The 12067-nt window shown below is 33.3% G+C and overlaps 2 protein-coding genes across 2 annotated transcripts; both read right to left on the reverse strand.

The window, feature by feature from the left end:
* Window positions 1-1095: 1095 nt before the first annotated feature.
* On the reverse strand, window positions 1096-5807 carry LOC111899875 (4-hydroxy-3-methylbut-2-en-1-yl diphosphate synthase (ferredoxin), chloroplastic). The gene is made up of 18 exons (XM_023895759.3): window positions 5635-5807; window positions 4742-4982; window positions 4478-4635; window positions 4293-4399; window positions 4112-4212; window positions 3844-4040; window positions 3541-3771; window positions 3333-3449; window positions 3169-3243; window positions 3015-3092; window positions 2808-2930; window positions 2579-2723; window positions 2357-2495; window positions 2181-2258; window positions 1941-2100; window positions 1751-1849; window positions 1559-1663; window positions 1096-1463 (listed from the first exon to the last, which is right to left on the reverse strand). Exons 2-18 carry the CDS (start codon window positions 4947-4949, stop codon window positions 1362-1364), a joined length of 2223 nt encoding a protein of 740 aa, XP_023751527.1. The 5' UTR covers window positions 4950-4982; window positions 5635-5807; the 3' UTR covers window positions 1096-1361.
* A 1094-nt stretch (window positions 5808-6901) lies between these two features.
* LOC111899873 (ruvB-like protein 1) lies at window positions 6902-9843 on the reverse strand. The gene is made up of 12 exons (XM_023895758.3): window positions 9642-9843; window positions 9029-9217; window positions 8817-8948; window positions 8575-8724; window positions 8338-8493; window positions 8110-8244; window positions 7956-8021; window positions 7765-7871; window positions 7584-7683; window positions 7397-7488; window positions 7244-7313; window positions 6902-7160 (listed from the first exon to the last, which is right to left on the reverse strand). The coding sequence occupies exons 1-12, from the start codon at window positions 9720-9722 to the stop codon at window positions 7071-7073; spliced, it is 1368 nt and encodes a 455-aa protein (XP_023751526.1). The 5' UTR covers window positions 9723-9843; the 3' UTR covers window positions 6902-7070.
* Window positions 9844-12067: the final 2224 nt, after the last annotated feature.

Here is a 12067-nt window from a genome sequence, read left to right on the forward strand (position 1 = left end):
TTGCTTCCTTCTCTTTCACCTATCTTGGGCTCCCGATGGGGGAAAATATAAAACGTTCGAAACATTGGAGCCCTATCTTTGATAAGTTTAGGAGTAAATTATCTAAATGGAAAGGGAAATGTCTATCTTTTGGTGGTCGCCTCACCTTACTCAAATTGATTCTTAATAGCCCTCCCTTATAATTGGGTGACTTGGGATGTTGTAAGTAAACCTTAGAATATGGGAGGACACAGAGTTGGTTGTCTTGATTTGGCTAACTTTGCACTTCTTGCCAAATGGTGGTGGAGATTAAAAAACAGATATCATTCATTTTGGTTCTGTTGTATTAAATATATTCATAATATTAAGTTTGTGGAGGGAAAAATGATTGCTAAAAAATCTTTAAGGGGTGTTTGGTCTAGTATTTCGCAAATTGAAAGTGAGTTTGAGGATAAAGGTATCCTGTTTACTAGTATTTTAAGAGGGTTGGAGGACTTGGTGATACCACCTTCAATTGGAAAGACTATTGGTGTGGTGATGTGAGTTTAAAAGATATTTATCCAAAAGTCTGTTGTGGAGAAAATGAAGGATTGTTTGGTAATTGATAGAGTCGATGTTGTTAATGTCCAAATTATACACTATCATTGGGAGTGGGCAAGAATGCTTATAAGAGGTTGTGAATGGGATCAACTCACTTCAAGTGAAAGAATTTTGATTTCCTGCTGGAAATGATAGATGAAATTGGGTGGAAGATGGTGAAAATGACTTTTCTTTTAAAGCTTTGAGGAGTTTAATTGCAAAACAATCCGACAATCAAATTTTGATTCATTCATATGGATCAAATGGATTCCTTTAAAAATCAATTGTTTTGTATGACGATTGCTTAAATACCGAATTCCAACTTCTTTGAATCTTATCAAGAGAGGAATTAACATTGTTTCCTCCTTATGCACGTTTTGTCGTGAGGTGGAGGAGGATATTGATCATGTTTTTTCTCTCATGTCCGTCCTTTGCCCTAGTCTTATGGAATTGGTTGTTAAGATGGTCTTATCCCAAAATGTGGAATTTATCACGTACACGGTTGGTTTGGTAAATGACGAACATGAACAAACACTCTTCAATGCTAAAATAACTTCTATTTTCCTTCCACGTGCTACTAGAGTATGAGTCAGTATTTATACAACAATACAACAATTTCCATAACACACAATATATATATCTAAATATTTCCATTTCTCTTTCATTTTCCTTAATCTTATACATCTCAAATATCTTATCACCCACAATAATCTTCCTTCTTTTCTGGCATATTTCCTTTTAACGCCAAATTTCCATTTCACCACTTTTTATTTGCTTTATTTAGCCAATATATATTGGTATCTTTACTCTTCAACGGGAGGATCAACCCAACGTCCATGCTCTTTAATTAGCTGGATCAACGCCTCTGTTGCATTCTCCATTGCAATTGCCCGTTTTACCACCGTCTGTAAACCAAACCAAAACAATCATTTATTTTATTTTTTATTTTTTTAAATAAATAACTAAACCAATTCCAATTCCAAAAAAAAAAAAAAGTTACCTTTCCAACATAAAGATCAATCTTTCCAGGAGCACCACCAACATATCCAAAATCTGCATCCGCCATCTCCCCTGGTCCATTCACTATGCAACCCATTATCGCAATCTGCCCATTTAATAAACTCCTCACTTTTATTATAATTCTTTAAAAAAATCCAGCAAAAAAAAAAAGACTCTTCTCATTTTCGTTTACCGAAACACCAGGCAAATGAGATGTTTTTTCTCTAATTTCTGCACTTATCACTTGAAGATCAAATAACGTTCTACCACAAGACGGACACGACACATACTCCTGCATTTTAATTACCAAATCAGCAACAACAAATAATAATAATAATAATAATAATATATTTATTTTTATCTGAAAATAAATTGTTTCCAACCGTCTTCGTGTTGCGCATCCTGCATCCTTGTAACAAATTAAAAGACGTGTTCCTCAAAAACTCAAAGTCCTGGTCAGGAGCTTCTAGTAAAATACCATCTCCAAGTCCATCAACTAAAAGAGCACCAGCATTCGCACCCGCACTAATTACCAAATCGTCCCTGCCATTTGTTTTGTACAAAACTTTAAATTTCTAAAAATCATTATATAAAAGCCAAGAAAAATGTTATAGATTAATTACCTGGGAATTCCCTTTGGAAACTGTATGTGGTGAAGAACAGGGAAATTCAGTGAGTTCTCCGAGAGATACTCAAATAGCCTATGAACATGAAGAAGCCAAACCAAATTTATATATAACTTTTTCTTTTCTCTTGTTTCTTATTTTGATTTAATGAAAATTATATATTTATATTATACCTCCTAGCAGCATGTACTCTGCCAGTTTTTTCTTCAGTGTATGGAAGATCATGAAGAATCATTGTAGCATCACTTGTCTTTAAAACTTCTAATTCTTCATAAGCCTCATCACCACGTACACTCACCACCAAACGTGTGCCTGAAACCAAAATCATTAACCAAAACTTCTAATTCATGTCGCCACAGTAAAATTTATTAAAAACAAGAAGAATAAATTTTTACCTTCTTGTAAAAGTTTATGAGCTCCAGTTGATAACTCCTTCAGATTTACTACAACCATGGCATTGGGTAGAGGCTTTGTTAATTGTTCTGATAAAGGAGTTATTACTCCCATACTTACATCAATCAACCTCTTAAGAGCTAGCCGCTGATTGATCATATATTAAAAAAAAACATATATAAATTACAAAAGTTTATATATATATATAACATCAAGAAAAGGGTAACTAACAGCATCTTTATCGTCTGCAGGTGGAAGCTCCCTCAACAAGATAGAATCTACAGTTGCAAGATCCTTAAATGGCATACCAAGAACAAGTTTCGTTGCTAATGATCTATAGAACAGTTCTGGTGTCTGGATAAAAAAGGGAAATGCTACAAATTTTTAATCATATAAAAAAAAAAGGGTAATAAAGAAGCTAAGAGAATTGAGTATAACCTTTAACTGATCAAGTGTAACAGACATGAGAACAGATCCATCACGATGGAGTGCACCTCTATAATCTACCTCTTCACCCTGTCCCACATATTCACTTTTTTAAGAAAAATAAACAACTAATATGATTATAAAATATAAAAATTTTGTAACAAACCTCCTTCTGCACAGGCAAATCACCAGTTCTCCTTTGAAAATCAAAATAACGTCTGTTCTTCTCTTCAAATGGTGCCTAAATATAATTTTAACAAAACTATAAGACTTGGAAATAGGAATATATGTATTGTATGAAATAAAAGATTATGCAAATAAAAAACATACCACTCCTTGTTGAATTTGAGCTGCTTTCATACCAAGATTTGCCAATTTTCTACATGGATCTATTTCTTCCTCTGGTGGTTCTGTAAGGGAAACCCTAATGGTATCACCAAGCCCATCCTGTACACCAAAAAATAAAAAACAAAGTTTAAAAAATATAAAACAAGAATGTATGATTATTGATAAAAGTTTTTTTTTTAAAGAAAAAGACCTGAAGAAGAGTCCCAATGCCAATTGCAGATTTCATACGTCCATCTTCACCCTCACCAGCTTCAGTAACTCCCAAATGCAAAGGATAATCCCACCCCTGAACATACATTTCAGCTACAAGAAGCCTATATGCTTGCACCATAATCACTGGGTTGCTTGCTTTCATTGAAAACACAAAGTTATGGTAGTCTAACTTCCTACAGATTCTTGCAAACTCAAATGCAGACTCAACCTGTGAAATTGTAAAATCCAAATTTCATAAAGTCACAATTTCATAAGAAAAATCAATGGTATGTTTGCTTACCATTCCTCTAGGAGAATCACCATAGTAGCTCATGATACGATCTGAAAGACTCCCATGGTTTGTTCCTATACGCATTGCCCTTCCATATTTCTTGCATTTTTCAACCAATGGAACAAAAACCTTCTCAATATGTTCAAGTTCTTGTTGATAATCTTCCTCTGTATACTCCAACTTCTCAAACTGAGCCCTTCGATCAGCTGCAACAAATATCCTCACAAGATTAAACAATCTGAAATAAACTTTGATAAAAAGATACTCAAAAACATACCAAAGTTTCCGGGGTTGACACGAATTTTATCAAAGCATTCAGCAACCCTGAGTGCAACTGAAGGAGCAAAATGAATGTCTGCCACTAGAGGTATGTTGTAACTGTAAATGGCAAGTCAATACATGAGTCAACATGTAGAGTTTTGAAAAGGTAGAGAAGTATGTAGATTAGATAGACCTACTTCTTTTGGACAAGGGTATTTTTGATTTCAAAACATGCATCTGCCTCTCTTTTCCCTTGTACAGTTATGCGAACAATATCAGCTCCTCTATCAGCTATTTGCATCACCTGTATCAAGATATACTACTTAAAAAATCTAAATAACAGAAGCGAAATTATTGAAGGTGAAAAAAGTAGAAGAAAAACCTGTTCCACAGTTGCAGCCACATCCTTAGTATCAGTTGTGGTCATTGTTTGAATTCTTATGGGGTGTTCACTACCAAGAGCAACATCTCCAACCATAACAGTGCAGGTTTTTCTCCTGATAGTTTTGTGAGTGGATTCACAATACTTCTGAACAGGGACTACAAGAAACAGTAAGAAGAACAACAAAAAATGTCAGATATGAGATACTTGATTTGAGGATATGTTAATGCTTACATTATTACATATCATGGAGATGAATTTTACCTAATAGAGGGCTTCCTTCAGAAGCAGGTCGGAGTTCTGCAATATCTGAACCTGGGTTTGAGTTTTTTATCACTGTTATCTTGGTTCTCTGAAACTTAACTCTCTTAAGGTCTGAAACTTTGACAAAATCCGAAGCTTTTGCAAACCCCAACCCATTGTCTCTGTTCTTTAAACTTGTAAAGGAAGCTGGAGCGAATCCAGTAGCCATGATCACAAACAAAAGTTCACAACTTCTACGATCCTGAAACATAATTGACAGAAATCAATATAAGTTTTACATATTGAACTTGTACTAAATATACCACCTACATCTAATTGATCAAGTCAAAGCAATGGACAATTCATATGCAGTCCCTACTTTCCACCAACAATAAAGACGACGCTTCTAACTTTTTAGATCAAACAGACAAATTCTAACTTTAGAACTGATTGGATTCTCATCTTTTTGGAAAAGTATATGATAATTATAAAAGGGATTATAATATATGACGTCGAGAGACACGTCATGTCTCTGATACAGGGAGCAGAGGAGGTAGTTAATTTAACTGGAACAAATTCTTCACAGAACTCGAAAACGGAAACCTAATTATATCTTTCTTCAAGCTTTTACCAATGATACACAAAGAAAAGTAAGTCGATAACACAACAATTCATATGTCAACTTCTTACAGCTCACCGGACTTCCATAAACTACATCAATTTCAAGATAATCGTTTGATTAAATTCCATACGAACATTAAACCTCATGAACTTAAGCCTATGAACACGTACTTGTCGTCAATTTTGGACTAGATCTTATATCTTCTTACTACAGAAATGAATAAAATTCATGGATAAACAAACAACTTTAGAACAGTACCGAACAAGATTAAGTGAGAATCAATGATACGCACCTTCTGCACGAGTATGAGCACCGAAATTGAAGCCGGAACAATTGATTTGGACTCGTGGAAGAATCGAGAGTGTGTTTATAACGGATGCAATGGCCTTCAGAAAAAATAGGTGGGATTGGATTAATGGATTAAATAAAGTCCATAGATGACAACAACACCATCTTCAATACAGACAAAGAGGCATCTAATGTTTTTATCGATTCATCGCCATACAAAATTCAGTGGTTAAATATGGAAACTTGCTTCTAATGTTTTTTCCATGCCCTTTTACTTCATATAAATTATATTCCAGTCCCTATGCTTGCTTTTTTTTCCACTTCCCCATGTCAAAGGTATTTTAGATGCCATTCATAGTAACAAAATAAGAGTTATTTTTGCTCAAGTTAATAGTATCAGGCTATCAGCAAATAATCAGAAGCAAAACTAACAAATTTGTAAAAATAATATTACGGTTGATAATGTAAGGGGTAAAGTGTTACAGTTTGTTGATAATACAAGGGGTAAATTGTAAATGATAGTTAAGGATCTATATATTTGATTCATTGTTTGTTAAATGCCAAAACAAACCCCGCCATTTCAACGCCTAACTTGAGCGAGTTTAGTTTTCTTGGTGCAACACGTTCGGCAGGGAAGCATTTAAATATGCTATTTCCAATCATTAATTAATTTAATTAAATAAATAGAGTACTGTTGACAATCTTGCAATATGGGATCGATAAATCAACTTCTTAATAATACATAATATTATTGATTTGAATATAAAACGGTAATTTTAAACAAAATACTCCGTAGAAAAAAATTTGTGAATCAAACTAAAAAAAATAATGATTTGGCTAGTTGACAAAAAAGATGCAAACCAGCACTAAAAACTTACCCAAAAACCTAACTTTTGATATAGTTTAATATGAAAAACATTATATTTTCAAGACTAATGGTATTTTTTTAAAGCTTACAATATTATAGCCATTTTACATTTGATATGTAGGGGATGGTTACTTAATTACTGTCAAGACAAGTCAAAGTTGGTTAAGATATTGCATAAAATAATCAATGATTTATATTAATATTAATTTATTTGGTTATGAGTATTTATGACAATAGACAAGCAATAATATCATTCCACACAATACACATTGAATTGAAGCCATCAGGGATACTCATTTGACCGTTGATTTTGACCCATCACCAGTTGTGAACCATTTTCTTGCAAATAAAGTTGAAAAAACAAACATATAAAGTAAAGAAAAGAAAAGGCATATGGACAATATAAGGAAGTAGAAATTGCATAGAGATATAACACGAGTTCACTTGTGTTTCTTAAATGAAAAAGAACGAAAAAAGGATACATAAATATATTAAAAACATCCGGCCTTCTTCGTTCTTCAAAATTGTCTCAAAGAAATGGACTGATTACCAAATTTTCAGAGACTACTTGATCAGGAGATATATCTATCTTGTTGTTCTTGTAGAAGTTTAGCAGATGACTTTGCATTCAAATACAAACTGTTTACTTCCTCCAAATCCGCCTGTTTCACCAATATTGTTACAAAATTACAACACTGAAATATAAAATATTACACAAAAAAAATAAAAAATAAAAATCCGGTACCTTGCAAATACCCTCACGCCCATTCATTTTTGCCACAACACTGCCAGGTGATAATAACTGAACAGCATGCCTGCAAAAGAGAACATTTTTTTAATAAATATTGTGAGTTTTACAAATATAAGAAAAATGAAAATTCATAGAAATCAAACAAACCTTAAGGATGCTTGTTGTCCAATCTCACCAAGGTAAGCCAAACTTTCTTCATCTATAGACAACTCCTCCACTTGTGCCCTAATAGCCAATATCTATATCAAAGAGTTAACAACAAACACCTCAGTCAACATATGTTATTTTTTCCTTATTTTCCACAACAAAAAAAAAATGAAAATTTTCATAAAACCTGAATCATCTCAGCGGGACCATAGGTTTCTGTTCGTATAATCACCAATCTGTCTAATAGATCCACCGGTATCCCATGAGGACTTGACATATCAGTTCCCCTGTAAAACCAATATCCATGTCAAATGACATAAATACCCTTCAATCATTTAACAAACAAATAGATAGATAGATAAGTTTACCTCACACTGCATATCCCTCTGTTGGTGGCAAATATTACAATTGGAGACAACGAGCTTTCCAATGCACGATTCAAGTAAGAAAAACACTCCATATCCAACATATGTACCTATTAAAAAAAAGGTTAAATTAATCATAAAAAAAATTATAAACAAGTGAAGTCTCAAATAAAAAAAAAGGGTATAAAAAATACCTCATCAATGAATAACACACCAGGGACAAGCTCTGCCACCCCTTCATCAATATAACGATTAACAACCTGCAATTAACAAACAGCCTATTCGTGATTACTGTGTCATTCAAAGCTAGAGTTTATAAAAATAAAAATAAAAAATACATATTAAAACCTTATTGATTTCTTGTCGTAATTTGTCTGTAATTTCAGTTTTTCTAGGCTTCATCATTTGACCCATTAGTGACAATATATCTTGTCCACCTTGAGGACGCGCATTTGCAGCATCAAGATCATGAAGTGTTACATCCTGAAGATTAAAATAAATAAAATTAATGCATACATATGTAATCATATTATAAAAAAAATAAATAAATAAAGATTGTGGAAACAAACTACAAACCTGAACTATTTCTTTCTTTTTGTGAACTTCTCCTTTAGGAAGAGGAACATATTCTTCAGCCTCAAGATCATATTCTGTTGCAAATGCATCACTCCTGCCTACCCTTTTAACTGCACCACTATTTGCTTCTATATATATAACATCTCCAACAGCTACCTGTATACTCCATACAATTAAAGATAAACAAATATCACAATACATATAATAATAAAAAGATAGCTATACTATACTCTATACCTTTTCCTTGATCAAGGCATCATAAATAGTTGGGTCCAGCTTCAATTGCTTTGTTCCTTTAACAGTTTTTAAGCCAATAATTACATGACTAATGGCTTTACCATATCCACCAGTCACACTTTCTATTTCCTCTGGAGATAGTTCAGTCACCTGAAACCATTTGTTCCCAAAAATATTACAAAAACTAAACTTTATAATCACAAAAAGAAGCTATCAAGGTAAATGAAGTTTGTTGTTCTTACTTCTCCTTCATAAACCTCTTTATTTTCCTTGATACGTAAACCAATAGCCCTTCTGAAATTCTCCATCAAGACTTCAGTTTTCTTTACTTCTGATGAGTAGACTTCTGATCCAACCATTGGACAAAATGGGACCTGTACAAAAAGGGTATATGTAATAATGTAATTATGTATATGATTGTGGATGAAAGGGAGTAGATGTATGAATGGCATACCTTAGTGCCAAGTTCTTGAGAGATACCAAGGGCAAGGGCAGTTTTACCAGTTCCAGGAGGTCCAGCAAACAGAAGTGCCCTTCCAGCCATCTTTTTTTGGCGGATCATATCAACTACAAGACCACCAGCCTCTCTTGCTGCTGCTTGACCCACAAATCCAGCAGCCAAAGGGATTGCTTTTCCAGTAGCCTAGACAAGTTAATTGGTATCATTATCATAACTTGTATAGAATATAAGTGAATTCAGATCCATCATATGTTGTATAAGAACAAGAATTTGCAGCAAATAAGCAGTAAAAACTAGGAAAATACAGTCCGTCGCACCCACTTCAATATTTTAGCCTCGAGCATAAGTTTGTAGTACGAAATTAATTGAACACTAAACCCAGACAGTAACTGATTTTTAGGGCATATAGCAAATTTAAGCTCATCGCCTTCTAAAAAGAAGAAAAGAAGTAGAAGAACTGGCAGCACCAAAGATCGCAAACAACAAAGAAATCGGTTCCTCAAACTTGCGAAAAATAATCTAGAACATAAAAAATAGAGCGAAACCGTTCGATAAACCCTAAACCCTAATTAAGTCAAAAATAGAGAAAGCTAGAATGGAAGAAAACCTCAAGCCCAAGGCCTTTGATATGAGTATGCGTGGCAATCCTCTGCTTCTTAGTAGTCGACTGCACTTCTTCTATCTTCATTGTTTTTCCGTATTCTCTAGTTGCGCAGAGCAAGAGACGAGTGACGAGTTTTTGTTGTTTCCGTGACCAGAGAGGCAGTGAGGAGGAAGAGAGGCGACTGACGAATTAATAGAAAGTCAGAAACCCTTTTCAGTTGTGGGCTGTAATATTGCCGTTTTAAGGAAATTGAAGTGCAAATTACAGAGTTTTGTTTTAAATTTTTACTAAGACACAAAATTCTATTTATTAATAATATCGACTTTTGGAAAGGAAAAAAAATCCTATCGGTCATTAATACATTTTTAGAACACAACTTTTATTTAAGTTGTTAGGCTCGAGGGAATGGTGACAGTTTCATACCACGGTTTTACCACATGGACTAAGAACACCGCCTTATGGGTGCAGTCAAGCACGGTTTAGACTGCACAGTGGCTAGAAACAGACCTGGTTTTTGATTGGTGGGTGTGCCTTTTGACGGTTCTTTTGTTTAGAAATTAGTAAACTTTTTTTTTTAATTTACGTTATATATACTTATCTTTTTTGACAAAATCATCACTCAAATTCTTTATCATTTTACCGTCTTTTTCTTCAAATTTTTTTAAAATGTCTCTTTCAAAAGGCATATCAACGAAAAAAACACTTTTTAGAAACACCACAACCACAATATCTTCATTTGATCAACCGATTTTTTCGCCTCCGTATTACCACTATCCCGGTATGCTTCCGTATTTTTCACAACGACCAACACAACCACTACCACACCCCGACTCATATTTTAATCCATTTGATTTTTTGTCCCAACTTGAGTTTGTTCAAGAAACACAAACAGTGGCGGACGCAGAACATTTTCGTAGAGGTGACACTAAAAAAAAATTCAAATAAATTTATATTAGCAGTGTCACTCGTGTTTTAAGCCGGTGCATTCAATAGAAAAAACATTAAAAAAAATTTACACTACGTGCCGGCGTCGAAGCAGTGGCCTGGGACCCCTGGGGCACCACTAAGGTCCGCCACTGAACACAAAATCAACCACATACAAAAGATAGAATTGACAAGATTTTGTAAAAATTGTTTATGAAAGAGAGCTTCAGACACAAAGGGACAGCGACATGAAAGTACTAGCGGTAGACACGTCCAATATGACCGAGGACGAGCTTCAAGTTATTCTGGCGATGAAGAAGGAAGTGAAAAAAACGTTACGTTAATCGTGGTTAATTTCGAGTTTTTTTTTCAAGTTTTTAATCATTTGGTGTGGTGTTTTTTAAGTTGTAAGTTTTATTTTTCTAATTTGCTTTTCTAAATTTTTAGGTTTATTTTTTTTTAAGTTATGCAATGTATGGTATTTTTTTAATTAATGAAATATTATTTTTTTAAGAGATAAGATGTAGATTAAGACAAAAAAATTTAGCATCTCTTACTAATCTTATCTAATGTCTTACTTTTTATTTTTATTTTAGAATCATGTGACCATTGCACATGAGACCAAAGCAAGCACAAAGTTATAATATCATGTGACCTCCCTAGAATGTCTTTCAATCACAAAGCAAGCATCTCTCACTTGTAACAAATGACGATATACTTTCATTTATATACGTATAATATCATTCTACTTCCATTTTTTATATTACACCATTGTACTTTCAGTTTTTAGTTTTTTTTAAGGCACCATACTTTTAAAAAAGTACTTAATTATAGATCTATATGTTCACTTTTTTCTTATTATGACATTATACTTGGAAAAAATAAGAATTGATTTGTCTTTAGGTGCCATCAAAGCCGATGGTTATATTTTTCAAAGTACACTACTCTAATAGAAAAAAAAAAAAATGCAAGTAGGGTGTCATGATAAAAAATGAAGGCTTCATTGGGAATTTAGGATCTAGAATTTAAATGAAAAATGCAAGAAATAGCAACGTACTTTCTTTTATTTGTGTGTTAAAGCATTGTACTTTCATTTCTTTTTATTACACCATTGTGTATTCAATTTATTTTCTTATTAAGGTAGTAGTATACTTCAAACCATTGCCTAGTTATAACAGTGTGCTTTCAAAAAAAATCATCTTATAACAACACTCTACTTACAACTTTTTTTTCTTTTAATGTGTTCTCTTCCGAAAATTCTACCCAATTATAGCATTATACTTTTAATATTGTTCTTATTAGCATAAATATACTTGGGAAAACTTACCCAAATATGGCGGTTACAATTGCTTGCATTGTACTTGGATGTCACTGCAATAATATAAAAAGATGAAAAAAAAAAAAAAAAAAGCTATAATCGATTCTGAAACCCTAGGTCACGTATATGATAGACGCCCTAAGATTTGAACTTACATCGAGAGGCGTCTATTTCATACAAACTATAA

Source organism: Lactuca sativa, chromosome 2, assembly GCF_002870075.4.
Source record: "Lactuca sativa cultivar Salinas chromosome 2, Lsat_Salinas_v11, whole genome shotgun sequence".
NCBI lineage: Eukaryota > Viridiplantae > Streptophyta > Magnoliopsida > Asterales > Asteraceae > Lactuca > Lactuca sativa.